The 14,864-nt window shown below is 37.0% G+C and overlaps 1 protein-coding gene across 7 annotated transcripts in view; it reads right to left on the bottom strand.

Annotated features, from left to right (window-relative positions):
• The window catches only part of CSNK1G1 (casein kinase 1 gamma 1), a 144,495-nt gene that overhangs the window by 39,670 nt on the left and 89,961 nt on the right, over positions 1-14,864 (bottom strand). For all 7 annotated transcript variants that reach the window (XR_002830411.1, XM_023757832.1, XM_023757834.1 and 4 more), the window contains exons 5-7: positions 7,007-7,158; positions 5,419-5,653; positions 120-205 (exon numbers count right to left, since the gene is read on the bottom strand). Coding sequence is in view for 6 of the 7 variants with exons in the window: in XM_023757832.1 (XP_023613600.1) it covers positions 120-205; positions 5,419-5,653; positions 7,007-7,158 (473 nt within the window). In the remaining variant the exon portion in view is untranslated. The remainder of the gene's footprint in view (positions 1-119; positions 206-5,418; positions 5,654-7,006; positions 7,159-14,864) is intronic.

Genomic DNA, 14,864 nt, shown 5'->3' with positions numbered 1-14,864 from the left:
CTTCTCATCTCTCTAGCCAATCATCCCCTTTGTGCTTCTTGCAGACATCAAATCAGCAACCCCTTCATTACCAACTGAGTATTGAAACAAAGTCCTCCACTGAGCACTTTCAAGGATACCTTGAGTCCTTGCCAGGGCAGGCTGCCTCGAAGGAAATACATGAACATATGGCCCAGAGCTTCCAAATCATCCCTCCGGCTTTGCTCTAAAAGGGAAGACAGATCACACATTACATTTATAGTTAATAAAGTAGAAAGGCCCTTAAAACCAAGCAGTCCGTTCAGTAACTCTTCTGCTCTGGAAAGTCTCGCTTATTAATTCTTTATCTAAATCAGGGATAGTATTTTAGATCAAGACAGAAAAACAATGTGTGCTCCTCTACCTAGAAGTATTAAGAGAAAAGAGCAAATCCTAAACTAAAATCAAGTCCAAATTACTAAACAGTGAGTAACCACCCCTCATTCAATGCTGTCAGTTTCCTGAAAGTAAGATATGTTAAATGAAACGTTATTTTCAGTGTATGGGCTATAATTATCCTTGGTTACCATCAGAGAAGGTGAGCAGCAGACTAGCAGGTGAAGCTGTTGAAACCATCCATTTTGGGTAGGCCTGTGAAGACACAAGCTGCAGAATGCCTAGCATACATGGCTAGTGCTTTTTGTCATAAAAATTAATATCAAATTTTAACTTCATATAATAGAACATCAATGTATAATCTCTCAGCTCCATTCTATTTGTACTATGTTCTATAACTACCTTAAGAAAAATTACTAAGGTGCCCTGTATGGCACCTTATAGGATTCCAGCATTCTGGGAGCATATATATAAGACAAATTGCTGGGTTTTTTTTCTTTCTTTTAACTGCAATGATTAAAATGGTAAAGAACTGCAGAATAGTTAATAAAAAATTATAACTTCATCTCAGAAAACATCCTATTCCACCTTTGGTTGTCAGACTGAATTTAAGTAGTATACACCTCCATTTCTAATTTGCCAATTATGGTTCATCTCAGACATTTTATGTGTTTATTTTTCAGAATCAAGTTTAGGGCTTTATAAAAAAAATTACAGCCGAAACCGGTTTGGCTCAGTGGATAGAGCGTCGGCCTGCGGACTAAAAGGTCCCAGGTTCGATTCTGGTCAAGGGCATGTACCTGGGTTGCGGGCACATCCCCAGTGGGGGGTGTGCAGGAGGCAGCTGATCGATGTTTCTAACTCTCTATCTTTCTCCCTTCCTCTCTGTAAAAAATCAATAAAATATATTTTAAAAAAAATTACAGAAGCAAGACTAAGGGGCTACCTTACATTTGTGCTTTCACTGTGCAGAAAGTAAAACCCAGGAGTCAAGGAGGCTGGGAAAGCTATTCAACTAACTCAAAATACCACAGCACAACGTGTTTAAATGCCGCCACCAATCATGGGAAATTTGCATGAAAAAGAGTGAATAGTACTCCTCAAAAGAGAAAAACAAAGAAAAGGAAACTTTCTAATTTTTGCTGTTTGAAGGAGGCTTTAGGAAAGGGAGTCACTAATGGGAAGGAGGTTTTCGGAAAGGTGCTCACTAAAGGCACCCTGATGAGATATAAAAATAACATAAAATTGAGTACATCAACTGAAATGATCTTAAAAAGAATAAAATAAACCAGGAGCTTTTGTCTACTGGCTTGCCTGAAGTTTGCAATAAATTTTATTCGCAATTGAAAACAAAAAGCCATTACACAAAAGCAGAGTTTGTTAACAGAACTTAAAGATAAAACAAATTAAAAAAAGAAGAGGCAGGTTCAATCGAGGCCTCCCAGAAATCAGGGCAGATAGAGAAATCACACCCTGCAGTTTCTCACACTACATCACACCTACTCATCAGCTCTCCATTTTTATATTCACTTCCTGTAACAAGAGGCCCCTTGGTAATAAAAAAATTCACTGGATAAATGGCTGCACTTTAGTTAGTTGAGCACAAGAGGGCGAAACTCTCCACATTTTCAATATTGATCAGCCCTACAGAAAAAGACTTTCTTTTCACAGCAAAGACCATTCACTATAAAAATGAGATAAAAAAATAAATAAACATTAAGCCCACTGGAATAAGTAATTTTCAAAAACTGAGAACCATGAAAAATAGCTGTGGAATATGCGATAATAGGAAAAACAATAGTTCTGAGTCAAGTCATCTAGCTCTTGACCCATCCTTTCCATTTATTTAATCCATGTGAAATTCAGCATGATCAAGTCATCTACTTTGGGCCTAAATTTCCTCATTTGAAAATAAAGTGGTTGACTTAGTCAGTGGTCGGCAAACTGCGGCTCGGCAAACTGCGGCTCGCGAGCCACATGCGGCTCTTTGGCCCCTGAGTGTGGCTCTTCCACAAAATACCGACTTCTGCGCATGGGCCACAAAGTTTCAATCGCACAGTACGTGCTTGCCCGCACGTGGTATTTTGTGGAAGAGCCACACTCAAGGGGCCAAAGAGCCGCATGTGGCTCGCGAGCCGAAGTTTGCTGACCACGGAGGTAATCTGAAAAGTCATTTTCCAGCTCTAAAATAACCTATGATAATTTAAGCCATTAGGACCTATCAAGAAAAAAAGAAAAGAAAACCAGAGCCATGCTTTATTTCCATATTTCTTTGAACATTCTAATTCAAGTCAGTATTCTCACACGCCCTTATTTATTCAAGCAAGATATTTTCATTTTAAAGAAGAAAGATTTCAATGCCAGTGAGAACAGTAGGACATAAAATTTTTCCACACCATAAAGGCTTGCTTTCAACCAATCAGAAAGATGTGCTTAGTTTACATGCACCACATCCCTGATTTTAGGTCAAATACATTTTGTTGTAGGAAAGGGGCTGGATTGCCCAGTGTTCTCACCCTAACTTCAATGACTAAAGACTACTTAAATGGGCTACCTTAACCAGGGCTTAATCAGTGGGGAACGTGGCTAACCTCATGTGGCAAGATCAGGTTTAGGAAGCATCTTTCCTCACAAAATTATTGGCAATTCTCTCCAAGTCATTTGAAAATACACTTCCCTTTTTCTTCATTACAACATAAAGGATGCTACACATTTAAAAATTTATGTGTTTATTTATCAGAATCAAGTTTAGGGCTTTATCATTCATGATTTCAACTCAAGTTATATCACACTACTTTGTAATGTCATTTTTACTCTTTGCTAATACTAATAGGACAGAGTTCCTTGAGACCCTGGTCAGAGTTTAAAGGGCATTTGACAACCTTCTATATGTATTCTCTGAGGTACTGTAAGGATAAAATATGGTGACAGGTTGAATTGGACCTGAAAAACTGTGGGACTAGGAAGTCAAAGTTTGGAGATAAACTCTTAAGTTCCAATAGAAATGGCTACACCAAGAATGAAGAAACCTAGTCTGACAAAAGTGGATGCTTAAAACATTTTGTTGAATAAATAAGTGGTAATTACCATTACAGAGTCTTTACTACAATCAGACACTATGTTAAACACTTTATATGCATTTTCTCACACAAACCTATAATATAAAGTTTATCATACCCATTTCATAGATTAAGATAACTGAGGCTGAGGGAGGAAGGTTACTGGACCAAAATCACATAGTTTTAAATGAAAAAGCCAAGATTTGTATCCATTTTTCTTAACCTTATACAAATATAACACATACCCACTCCTCCCCTTGTCTGTACTTGCCTTTCCTGACAAGAATAATAAAGGCAGAAGACAAATTGCTGAGCCCAGGAAGCACACACTGGAACAATAATTTCCAGTCTCAGTAAAACCAAGCAATTATGACTTTACTATTTACAACACAGTCTGTCTCCTTGTAAAAAGGAAGAAGGAAATATTGAGCACTATGCAAGAGACCTGTGTTACATACATTACCCATTCAATCTTCAAAGCATCCTTGTGAAATATTAGTCTTATTTTACAGATAAGTTTCAGGGAGATTAAGAAAATTATCCAAAGTGACACTGATAATAAGTAGCAGAGATTCTAGTCTAATTTTAAAGTATTACATTTAGTTAAATGAGGATTTCCATGTGGTTACTGAAAAAATTCTGACAGCATTCATGATTTCAACTAAAGTTGTATCACACTACTTTGTAATGTCATTTTAATCTTCGCTAATACTAATTCATTATCTGAATACCTGTACAGTTTATAAGGCAACTTTGTAGCTATTTATCTTAGTCTTTAAAATACATATTAGTGAAAAAAATACTTATTAGTGTACCACAGTTCATTAATATTTAAACACCTGATATAATTAGCTATGTCTATGATTATGAAACTTGATAATATTCCATTTATATGTCTACTCTCTAGGGTGGTGATTTCCAAACATTTTTTTTTCAATCACTGTGGAACTTGTCTCCAAACAGAATCTTCCATGAAAGAACAATATATAAAACATATAAAAAGGAAAGCTTTTCTGGACCTGCTGAGAAGGCTTCCACTGTTCTTTAGGCTTCTCTCACAAAAATTCTCCTCTGGACCATTTCCTCTCACAAATAAGGCCTTTTGCCTTGATTAGAGCTTTATGAAATATTTGTGCAAACTATCATGTATAAAATGTAAGATTCATGGAAAAGCAAATATATTTTCACTGAATAAGACATAACCTCTTCCTTAAAGAATTATTCATGGAATTATGCACAGTGAACAGAAGACTAAATTCATGTTTTAGTGAAGCACTCTTCCCCAAAGCAGATGTCATATACAAGGTCATCCATACCAAACTCATCACTAAACTTATTCCAATACTACCACCTTAATACAGTAAGTCTATTACCCACACTGCTAAAAAATTAAACATTTGGAAACACAGCAAGGTTGACCCTGGGACACGGGGTTAAGGATGCCGGTTGCTTGCAGTCAAAAATCTATATATGGGGGGGGGGGATGGGGGCTTAATGGGGGGATGAGGACACATTTGTAATACCTTAACTAATAAAGAATTTAAAAAAAAATCTATATATAACTTTTGACTCCCCAAAAACCTAACTACTAATAACTTACTGTTGACTAGAAGTTTTACCAGTAACATAGTTAATTAACACATATTTATATGTATTATATGTTATATTCTTACAATGAAGTAAGCTATAGCAAAGAAATTAAGAAAATTATCAAGAAAATACATTTACAGTGTTCATAGAAAAAAAACCATATAAGTGGATCTGTGAAGTCAAACCCATGTTTTTCAAGGGCCAACTGTATAAAGAATTAAAATCCTTAAGTTGTCCAACAGGATACTCAGGAAAGTCATTAACTTACCATCTTAAGTTCTCAAGTATAAAAATCCACTTACCATGTGAAGCAATAAGAATCACAAGTTGTAATGCACAATGGGGACAAAGTATTATTAGAATAAAAAGTTGTTTTAAAAAGCTGCCCTGTTCATGGAGCAGGAAATAAACACACCTTTGCCAAGATGCGTGTTGATAGACATATATCTTGCAGTTCCAGTTAAACTTTTGTGTTCCCTGTAAGGTATATGTTTTTTGGTTTCAGGGTCTATGTATTCCTTAGCCAGTCCAAAGTCTATAATGTGTATAACATGCTCTTTCTTATTGCCTTGCCGGCCAATCAGGAAGTTCTCTGGCTTGACATCTCGATAAATGAGATTCTTTGAGTGCACATATTCCATTCGAGAAAGCTGAAAGAGAAAAAACAATGATGTAAATACTCTAAACAAGTCTACTGAAAAAATACATGAAAACATTTGCTTTATCAGCCCAAGGTTTTACTTACTGAAATGAAAATAAAACTAATTTCTTCTTCACCACCCAGAGTCACTTTACTCTTATCCACCAGAAAATATTTTCTGATACTAATATTCACATAACAAATCTCCAGATAAAAGAGTGGGGGTAGTACAGGTCAGCTAAGCCTCATAATGTTACAATTTGCAAATGGTAAATGGAATTAAGTATTTTTATGCTATTTCAGAAAGTAAGCATTTGAGAGGCAAGAAGTATCTATGCAGAGACAGTGCATCAAACTACGTTGGCAGCCTTTGAAGACAGTGCCACTGCCACATTCACATCCTGCCCACACCTTCCTCTCAGCTGAATAGGACTCCCCAGTTCAGCTCTCTCAGTTGTGGAAATAAGGCAAGTGAGGCCCAGAGAAGTTAATACTGGACTGATATCACAGAGCTAATTAGTAGCAATGGTAAAGGTACGATTTATATATGAAAGTAAAATTATCCTAAAATAATAATCATAAAAGTATTTCAAATTTCATTAAGTTCATTTCTAGCTACAAAGCTTTTCTACTTACTTAATACAGAAAGGGAAGCATGGACTTTTGAATTTTGGGTTCAAAATATAAAGTCAATTTTCCAACATTTCCAAGTTTTTGCTGTAAAGTGGAGGAGACCATTACCACCTTAGTCCAATAAAGATGCATTTGCATCCTCCTCTGAGGGGCTGACAAACTTCTCAAAGGAACTATCTTTACTGCTCAAACTGGTAATGGTATGTAATTTGGTAGGAGCTGAGAGAGCTGCCTCCTTAGCTATGTCATTCTGTGAGAAGTAAAGGCCAGAGAACTAAGGCAGGTTCTTGGTCACACAATTTTGGAATCTTAATAGTTAGGGCAGTGGATTACATCTCCAAGCTCTTCTTGGATGCAACAGTAAGGGGAGAGGGAAGACATGACAAAACCTTACAGTCGTGTTTAAACCTATAAATAAAACATCTGAGAAATTATTTGCATTTGTACAACTTCACCTACTCACCCTCTTTCTTTCTAACCTAAATTATATGCTTCCACTTCAGATAAGGACAGGGCACTGTTCCAAAGTGCAAATTCTTAAAACAGATCAAAGAGCAGATGCAGCCTGACTTTTCTGGGTTAGTCCTTTTTGCCCTGGAATGCACTATCAAGCCTGTGAGTGCACATTCACTAGATGCCACTACACCTGTCAATCACCAAAAGGGACAAAAGGATGTGTTGGGGGGGTGGGGGCTGACTATCCGTTTGCAGAATAGCAATGTCAACTTACCAACTGGATGGCTATCATCAACACAGTCTTCAAAGTAAAAGTTCGGTCACAGAGGTCAAACAAGTCCTCCAAGCTAGGGCCGAGGAGCTCCAGCACCATGGCATTGTATTTCCCACACGGTCCAAAGTAATATACCTGTGGGAGACCTTCACCTGAAAGCAGAGGGGAAGTGGGTGCAGAATGAAGAATACAAAAACCAAAATATGACAGCTGCATCAGCACTGAGTTATAAAGAAAGTACAATTTGTGAGATTTCCATTTTCTTTCATAATCCCTACTGGAGAACTAAACTGAGCACAACAGCATCAAAGGGAACTAATAAAGCAGTGTTTCTCAACCTGTGGGTCGCGACCCCTTTGGCGGTCGAACGACCCTTTCACAGGGGTCGCCTAAGACCATCCTGCATATCAGATATTTACATTACGATTCCTAACAGTAGCAACATTACAGTTATGAAGTAGCAACGAAAATAATTTTATGGTTGGGTCACAACATGAGGAACTGTATTTAAAGGGCCAGAAGGTTGAGAACCACTGTAATAAAGGGTGGGAACGGCTAAGTCATTGCACAATTAAGTTCAAATAAGCAGTTATTTAATACCAGAGTGCAAACGGCATATCTACTGCTATATAAGACCGAGAAGGGTTCCTGATCCATTACTTGATCAGAGTGTAAACTATTCTTCCCCAAGGATGCCCAAAAGTGTACTATCATAATAGGTTCAAAAATGGCTTGCTCAAAGGCCAGACTAACAGACCCTGCTGCATTAGTTGGTTTAATTTGCATTTCCTATGCGTACTGCCAAAGCCACATGTGAAGCTGTTTGCAATTGTTTCCTCAAGGACAAATCAAATCAAACTGAAGGGGTGAGGTCACAGAGGGTACAGCCTGGCCCTCTTCTCACAGGGAGGCTCCGTAGTTTCCTGTTTTCTATTAGCTGGAGCAAAGTCAACAGACAAGGTTTGGTTACTGATAAGTAATTATAAAAGGAAAAGGGGGGGGGGGAATACAAGGCTAGATTTCCCCCAGATTTAAAATTCATAGCTATATGAAGCCAAAATCTAGACTTTCTTACCTAAGTGGCAACTTGATAAGAAAGTGTATTGTAAATGTGAGGTATATAGTGAATATGTGTTAGATAGCACCATGTGAACAGTGATTATGAATGAGGCCCAGAACATTTTAAAAATCTGGTCTCACAGAGCACAGACACTTCCATCTTACACATTTATGTATACCATAGCCTACAGTTGCATATGATGCAGATTACTGCTTGTTTTTGCCTACAAATACCTTTATGAAAGAGACCCCCTTAGAGATCCTTTACCCATTCAGTCTGCAACACAGAAGAGGGCCTTCACCAGAACCTAACTAACCATGTTGGCACCCTGATCTTGGACTTCCAACTTCTGGAACTGTGAGAAATAAATTTCTGTGTTTATAAGCCATCCAGTATGTGTGGTATTTTGATATAACAGGCCAAATGAACTAATACAATATCTACTACTTAAAGCTTTAACCTACTGTGCCCATTATTCTCTCCAGGATAGGTCTTATATATCTGGAGTTAGCTATAATATATATGTTAAACTATTTAATGTACTGCATCAGTCTACCTTGTTCCATCTAAATACTAAACAATGAGTGTTTTCATAAATTCATTCCTACCTCAAATCATCTAATATAGTATATTCTGCTCCTGCTAGTTCCATAAATGTCCATTGAATTGTCTTTGTGCTTGTTTTGATTCTTCCTATCTCCAAAAGGAAACAGAATTTAATTTGAAAAGTCTTTTTCCCCTGTTGTTTTGAAGAACTCATTCTTTCGTTTATTTAAAATATACAAAACCTAACAGCTGTTCCCAATGAGTCCTGCCGAGAAAGCCAAAACAGAACTCTATCATGGAGACGTATTGCTTTTATTAACCAAATACATGGTAGATGGTAGTTTGGGGTTCTTTATTTTAAAATATATTTTTATTAGTTTTAGAGTGAAAGGAAGAGAGAGGGAGAGAGAAACATCAAATCACTGCCTCTCCTATGCACCCTGACCAGGGATCAAGCCCACAACCTGAGTATGTGCCTGACTGGGAATCAAACCAGCAACCTTTGGGTGCATGGATGATGCTCAACCAAATGAACCACACCAGCCAGGGCAGGAGATCTTTTAAATTTATATTCTGAATAATAGTTTTTGATGTCACTAAAATTTGGTTTTCCTAATATTTAAAGTATTATATTCTTGAAAAACATGCTGTAGCAGATCTGCTAGTCCCCTGCCCAATATCTACTCTCTTTTTTCTTAATAACAGAATTTCTAATTATAGTGAATAACAACCTTCCCAGTTATACATATCTTTCCAGCCTCCCTTGATAATAGGAATGACAGGTGAGATGGAAGCAGAAATTGTTGAGTGAGGTGGTTCTAGAAAAGCTCTTTCAAGGAAGATGACTCAAGTTGGAGCTATGCCCCTTCGATGATGGCTGAAGCTCCAGAAGCCAGCTAGAACTATCAGACACTTTAAGGATATAAGTTAGTGCCAAGAGTGGATGAAACAGCCCTGGCTGGGTGGCTCAGTTGGTTGGAGTGTCATTCCATACACCAAAAGGCTGTGGGTTCTATCCCCGGTCTGGGCATATACAGGAGGCAACTGGTCAATGTTTCTCTCTCACATCAATGTCTCTCTCTCTCTCTCTCTCTCTCCTTTCCTATCTCTAAAATAAAATAAAAAATAAATAAAAGAACTCGAGCTCCTGATGGCTATGAAGTAACCATACCTATGAAGTAACCATACCAATGGTAGACTTCCCTTCCCTCTGGAATTTTTAAAAAAATCCTCACCCAAGGATATTTTTTTCCATTGATCTTTGGAGAGTGGAAAAGAAGGAGAGAGGGAGAGAGGGGGAAAAAGGAGAGGGAGAGCAGGAAAGAAGGAGGAACATTGATGTGAGCAAGACACATCAACTTGTTGCCTCCAATACTCACCCTCACCGGGGCCAGGGATTGACCAGGAATTGAACCTGCAACCCATTGGTCCGAGGACTGACATTCTAACCACTGAGCAAACCAGCCAGGACCCTCTGGACTTTTTTAATCCAAAAGAAAAATCAATCTCTATACCTTGACTGGGCTACTACTGATTGGGGTTTTTTATAGCCAAATTTACTCATAATTAATAAGTATATTATTCCTTTAGTTGGTTAAACTGTGTATCTGGGCACAATATCCTCCTTCTGAAGTACAAGCTAAAAGTCAGGCCTGCTTAAAAATATAATACTGACATAATTTCTTAGACTTCCTGCTTAAGGATTAAACAGGACAAATGATCACCTTGTTCCTAATAATCGTTAGTACGAAATCTAGGCATCTCTTGTCAGAAAGTTACATGTTTACAAAGAAGTCACAAAAGCATTCTGAGTGATGACTATAATTTCTAACTATACGTTATATCACCCATGACTCCTGCCTAGTAACTTCAAAACTGTGAGAACTTCCGGCTGGCTGCATTACTGTTCCTTTTATTAAATACTCTGAGACTTCACAATACCCTGGGCAGGCTTTGGGATGCTCAAGACAATTTCGACAATTTCTAGATTACTGAGTGGCTTTGAAGCTTTTCTCAAAGAAGAACTAGGTTTAAGAAGCTAGTGCAGAAAGAGTTCAAGTCAGTCTTGGACCTAGTATTTGGTTCTGCCACCAACTCTGTAAAGAGGAAAGGTTTAGAATGGTTCCCTTTTACGTCCAAAATTCTGACTATAGCTACTTTCTAAGTTCCTCTTTGTAAAGCCATAGAACCAGTATGAATGAGAGTTGCTTACATGTTATATAGAATAGGTGTGGTATAAATTCAAATATAAGCTGGTAGTGTTACTCAACTGAAGTGTGGCTATTAGAAACATCTCTAAAACTTTAAAAAACAGACGCTTTTACTTCATTTCAAACCTACTAAAATAGAATTCTAGTAGTGGATGTAAGCATAGCACCAAAGGTGATTCTGAAGTGTAAGCTCAGCTGGAAAACACTGTATCTACAGGGTAAAAATAAAGGGCATTGCTTTGTTTTATGACTAATATATTATGAGGACTTAGAAAACACTAATTGAACTTCTCTTTCAGAAGTTCTTTCACATCAGAACAATTAGACTCAGTACCTTTTGAAGGGAATCATTTTGAAGCTATTTAAAAGATTTATTTGGAGTTTCTTAGATTACAGAAAATGTGCTGCTGAGTATAAAAGTCTTTTTGGGAGCTGTAGCTGTAATTTATTAGAACTACTTGTACAGAAGAACACCCACGCAAGTTCCATTCTGTGCCTAGTTTCTTGCATGACTCCCCATAAAGTGGCCAGTGCTGGTGGTGAAACACAATATAGGCCCACTAAGAGAATTTGTCTGCCCCCAGCTGGTGTGGCTCAGTGGTTGAGCATTGACCAGGAGATCCTGGTTCAATTCCCAGTCAGGGCACATGCCTGGTTGGGGCTTGATCCCCAGTAGGAGGCATGCAGGAGGCAGCCGACCAATGATTCTCTCCCATCATTGATGTTTCTCTTTCTCCCTCTCCCATCCTCTATAAAATCAATAAAAACATAATTTAAGAAACAAACAAAAAACCCACAAAAAATAAAAGAAAGTCTGTCTCTTGGGTCAGAGATTACGGTACAGTAATTATTATCACCTGGGTTGCATTTAAATGAGAAATCTTGTATTTTACATTTTATTATTCTTTTGCAGAGCCATCTCTAATTCATTGCTTAAGAAATTTTTAATTAATTAGCATTATGCTATGAAATCCTTTAATAAGACTGGGTGTGAGGGCAAAGGCTTAAATGCAACACAAACTATACAACTACACATGTGGTAAACAAGGTACTTCCTGCAAATAATTATGAAGTAATGAAAATGAAGTGAACAGAGGTAGACAGGTGATATGCACTGAATTCTTCAATTCATTTGAAGAAACCAAATTAGTTTTAAAATCTCTCATCTGTTCTGGAAATAAATCACTAATAAGTTCTCCCTTCTAAAGTAAATTCTGAATTTTCCCATTTTGAAGGATTTACAATAGATTTAATTGTACTTCCTTTAGGTACAGGTTAAATCTCTTATATCTTATAAACCCAAAATTCAAGGAGATATATATATATATATGTATATATGTTCTTATAAACCCAAAATTCAAGGATATATCCCACGTTATCTTGTATATTTTCACAGGGTACTATAAAACAGCCTTTTCCTCCATCAATAACATATTCTTATAAATCCTGCTGGACATATGGCTCTCACATATATTAAGTTTAATAAAATAGGAAGGTGTACAATACTACAGCTAATTTTCAGTCTGTCATAAATTTGGGTGAAACAGACCAAATCAAGAATAATGGCTTCTTTATCACCCAATCTGTTACCTAAAAAGATTCCATAATGCATTATGAACAGTAACTACTCTAAGTAGAGATATTTTTAAATGCACATCAGGCTGAGAACTGAAATAGAACCACCTTGAAGCTTTTGGTAATTTGATCACATTACTGCCTAATAATTAGCCTTTCATCTTTTTGAAAAACTAAATTACCTAGCTGTGAAGCAATTTCAAAGTCCCATACCTATATTAATATCTGGATGTAAAAAAATAACTTCTACATTAAAATTCTATGAAAAAATAAGCATATCTTGGTGATAACTGTCTTCTAAAGTTAGGGCTGGAGAAAACCTTTAAGGGCATAATGACCTTGGCAATTCCTTCCTTTTGTTTATAGATTTTTAATTTTTAAAGACAACAGAATAGTTTTTCTCCAAAATTAAACTATCCTTGGTCCCATTAATGGTAGTGGCTTCCTGCACAACTATTGAATGTTCTTTAGTGTTTGAGAGAATCAGGGAATTACTAATACATGGGGGAATTATCACCAATAATATTAAACAAATCTACTTAACAAGAAAATAGAAAGAATAGGCAGATAAACAGGATGATATTCCATAGGAAAAACTGAAAAGGGAAAATGAAAGCAAAGACTTTAAAACTCAGGAAATAACTCCATAAAAACAATGCATTATTACAAAGATATGAGACAATACACGTTTCTCTTTTAAGGACAGAATCCCTCTGATTTTTCTGACTCTGAAAAATGCCTCTATGATATGAATCAGTTCAAAATGCTGGTTTAATAAAAAGAATAGCTAGAACCAGAATTAAGAAATCAGGATTACTTTGTGTGTCCTATAATGAAAGATGTTCTACAATCATTTTGTTCACAGGCCTCTTGGGAACTTGAATATCACTAGACATATGCTGCTAATATGAGCTCAAATTTGTACTGGGAGTTGGGGTAGGGAAGGCGAGGAAAGGCAAGAGCAGTTAGCCACAGAAATTGAGCTTTTACCACTTACCTATTACACACACACACACACACACACACACTTACCAAGGCCTTGAACCTCAAAGCAGGTTCAAAGTTTTATTTATCCAAAGGAGTCAGGAAAGAAAGCCCAAGATAGAAGATGGATTCTTTCTGTAGTAGACTGCATCTAAGATAAAAACTGTTTAACAAGTATTTTGTGTACTGGGGGGTGTGGAATTCTTTCTCTTTCCAAAAAAAGACTAAGTCAGCTCAGAACTGGTAAATTTAAAGGATAATAACCCAGTCTCTGAAAATTTTCCACCTTCTTTAGCACTGCAGTTCCTGTGATTTAAGTTATCAAGACAGAATTTTAAACGCTAAGAGATGCTGAACTTTTCTTAACACACATCTTAAGAATAACTAAAAAGCCAAGAAAGTTCTAACAAGCATTTAGAAGCAATGAGAAGGGGGGAAAAAATTACTCAAAGTACAGTGACTCCCTTCCTGACAGTCCTACTTCATTCCCATTACACTTTCTTTGTCCATGTGGCTGTCTTCCCTACCACCCAAAGGCTGTTTGAAGGTAGTGACAATTACATTTGTATGTCAATACCTAGCACTAGTCCAAGCATATGGTAGATAAGGGTAGAAGTACTAAGCAAGTAAATACAACTCAATGAAATGCCACCCAAGTTTTCTATTTGGACTGCACAATACTTGCCTCAAAATGCTAAAATACACATATATACAGAGAAAAACAAATGAATCAGATTTAAAATGTGCAGGGAATGCTACCACAATTGATATTTCTGAGTAGCTCTTGTTTGAATTCCATGAGAATGATTTTTTCAGAGTTGTAGTTCTACATTGACTTTCTTCTGTGTGTTTTCTTTCATGATGGTTGTATGTGATAACTGGTTTCATCTTGCCGTTCTGCCATATATAGGTGAACTATGCAGAATTATTCATTTTAATTAACAGCAGCAAAAGCTACACACAAACAAATATAAATGTGTTCCCCTCTCTCAAAAAACTACCTTGTCCATAGGCGATAGATACTGTGAGATGTTACGTGACCTTTCCTAGGTAATATAGGATTGCCGAAGTAAACATAACCAATCTCTCAACTGCAGGTTCACTGCTCTCTTCTTTACACTAAGCCGCCCACATTCTCTGCCTCTGTTGTTCCCTTTCATTCATGTGATTTCCAAAGTTATTCTCCATGCTCTCTACCCCATCTCTTCCAAACCACGAGCCTTTTGGTTAGTATTTTTACTTTTTCTAGAAATTCTCTTGTCACTCTTCTAGGATTATAAATCTGCTCCTGCTACACAGGCAGTTTAATCTGTCCTATCCACCTCTTGGTTCCCATTATTTTTGTATCAGATCCAAGAATACTATCTTTTCAGCTTTCCTATCATATGTCCATCTCTCTATAGTTCTTGAGCTCTGTCAATTCCAGCACTGGTCCAGAATAGCGGCCACCTGGAGCATTACTTTATTATGTAAGTGATATATA

The sequence above is a fragment of the Myotis lucifugus genome, unplaced genomic scaffold, assembly GCF_000147115.1.
Source record: "Myotis lucifugus unplaced genomic scaffold, Myoluc2.0 scaffold_115, whole genome shotgun sequence".
Classification (NCBI taxonomy): Eukaryota; Metazoa; Chordata; class Mammalia; order Chiroptera; family Vespertilionidae; genus Myotis; species Myotis lucifugus.
Note: the sequence above shows the minus strand (reverse complement) of the source record. Positions and strands in the feature narration are given on the sequence as shown.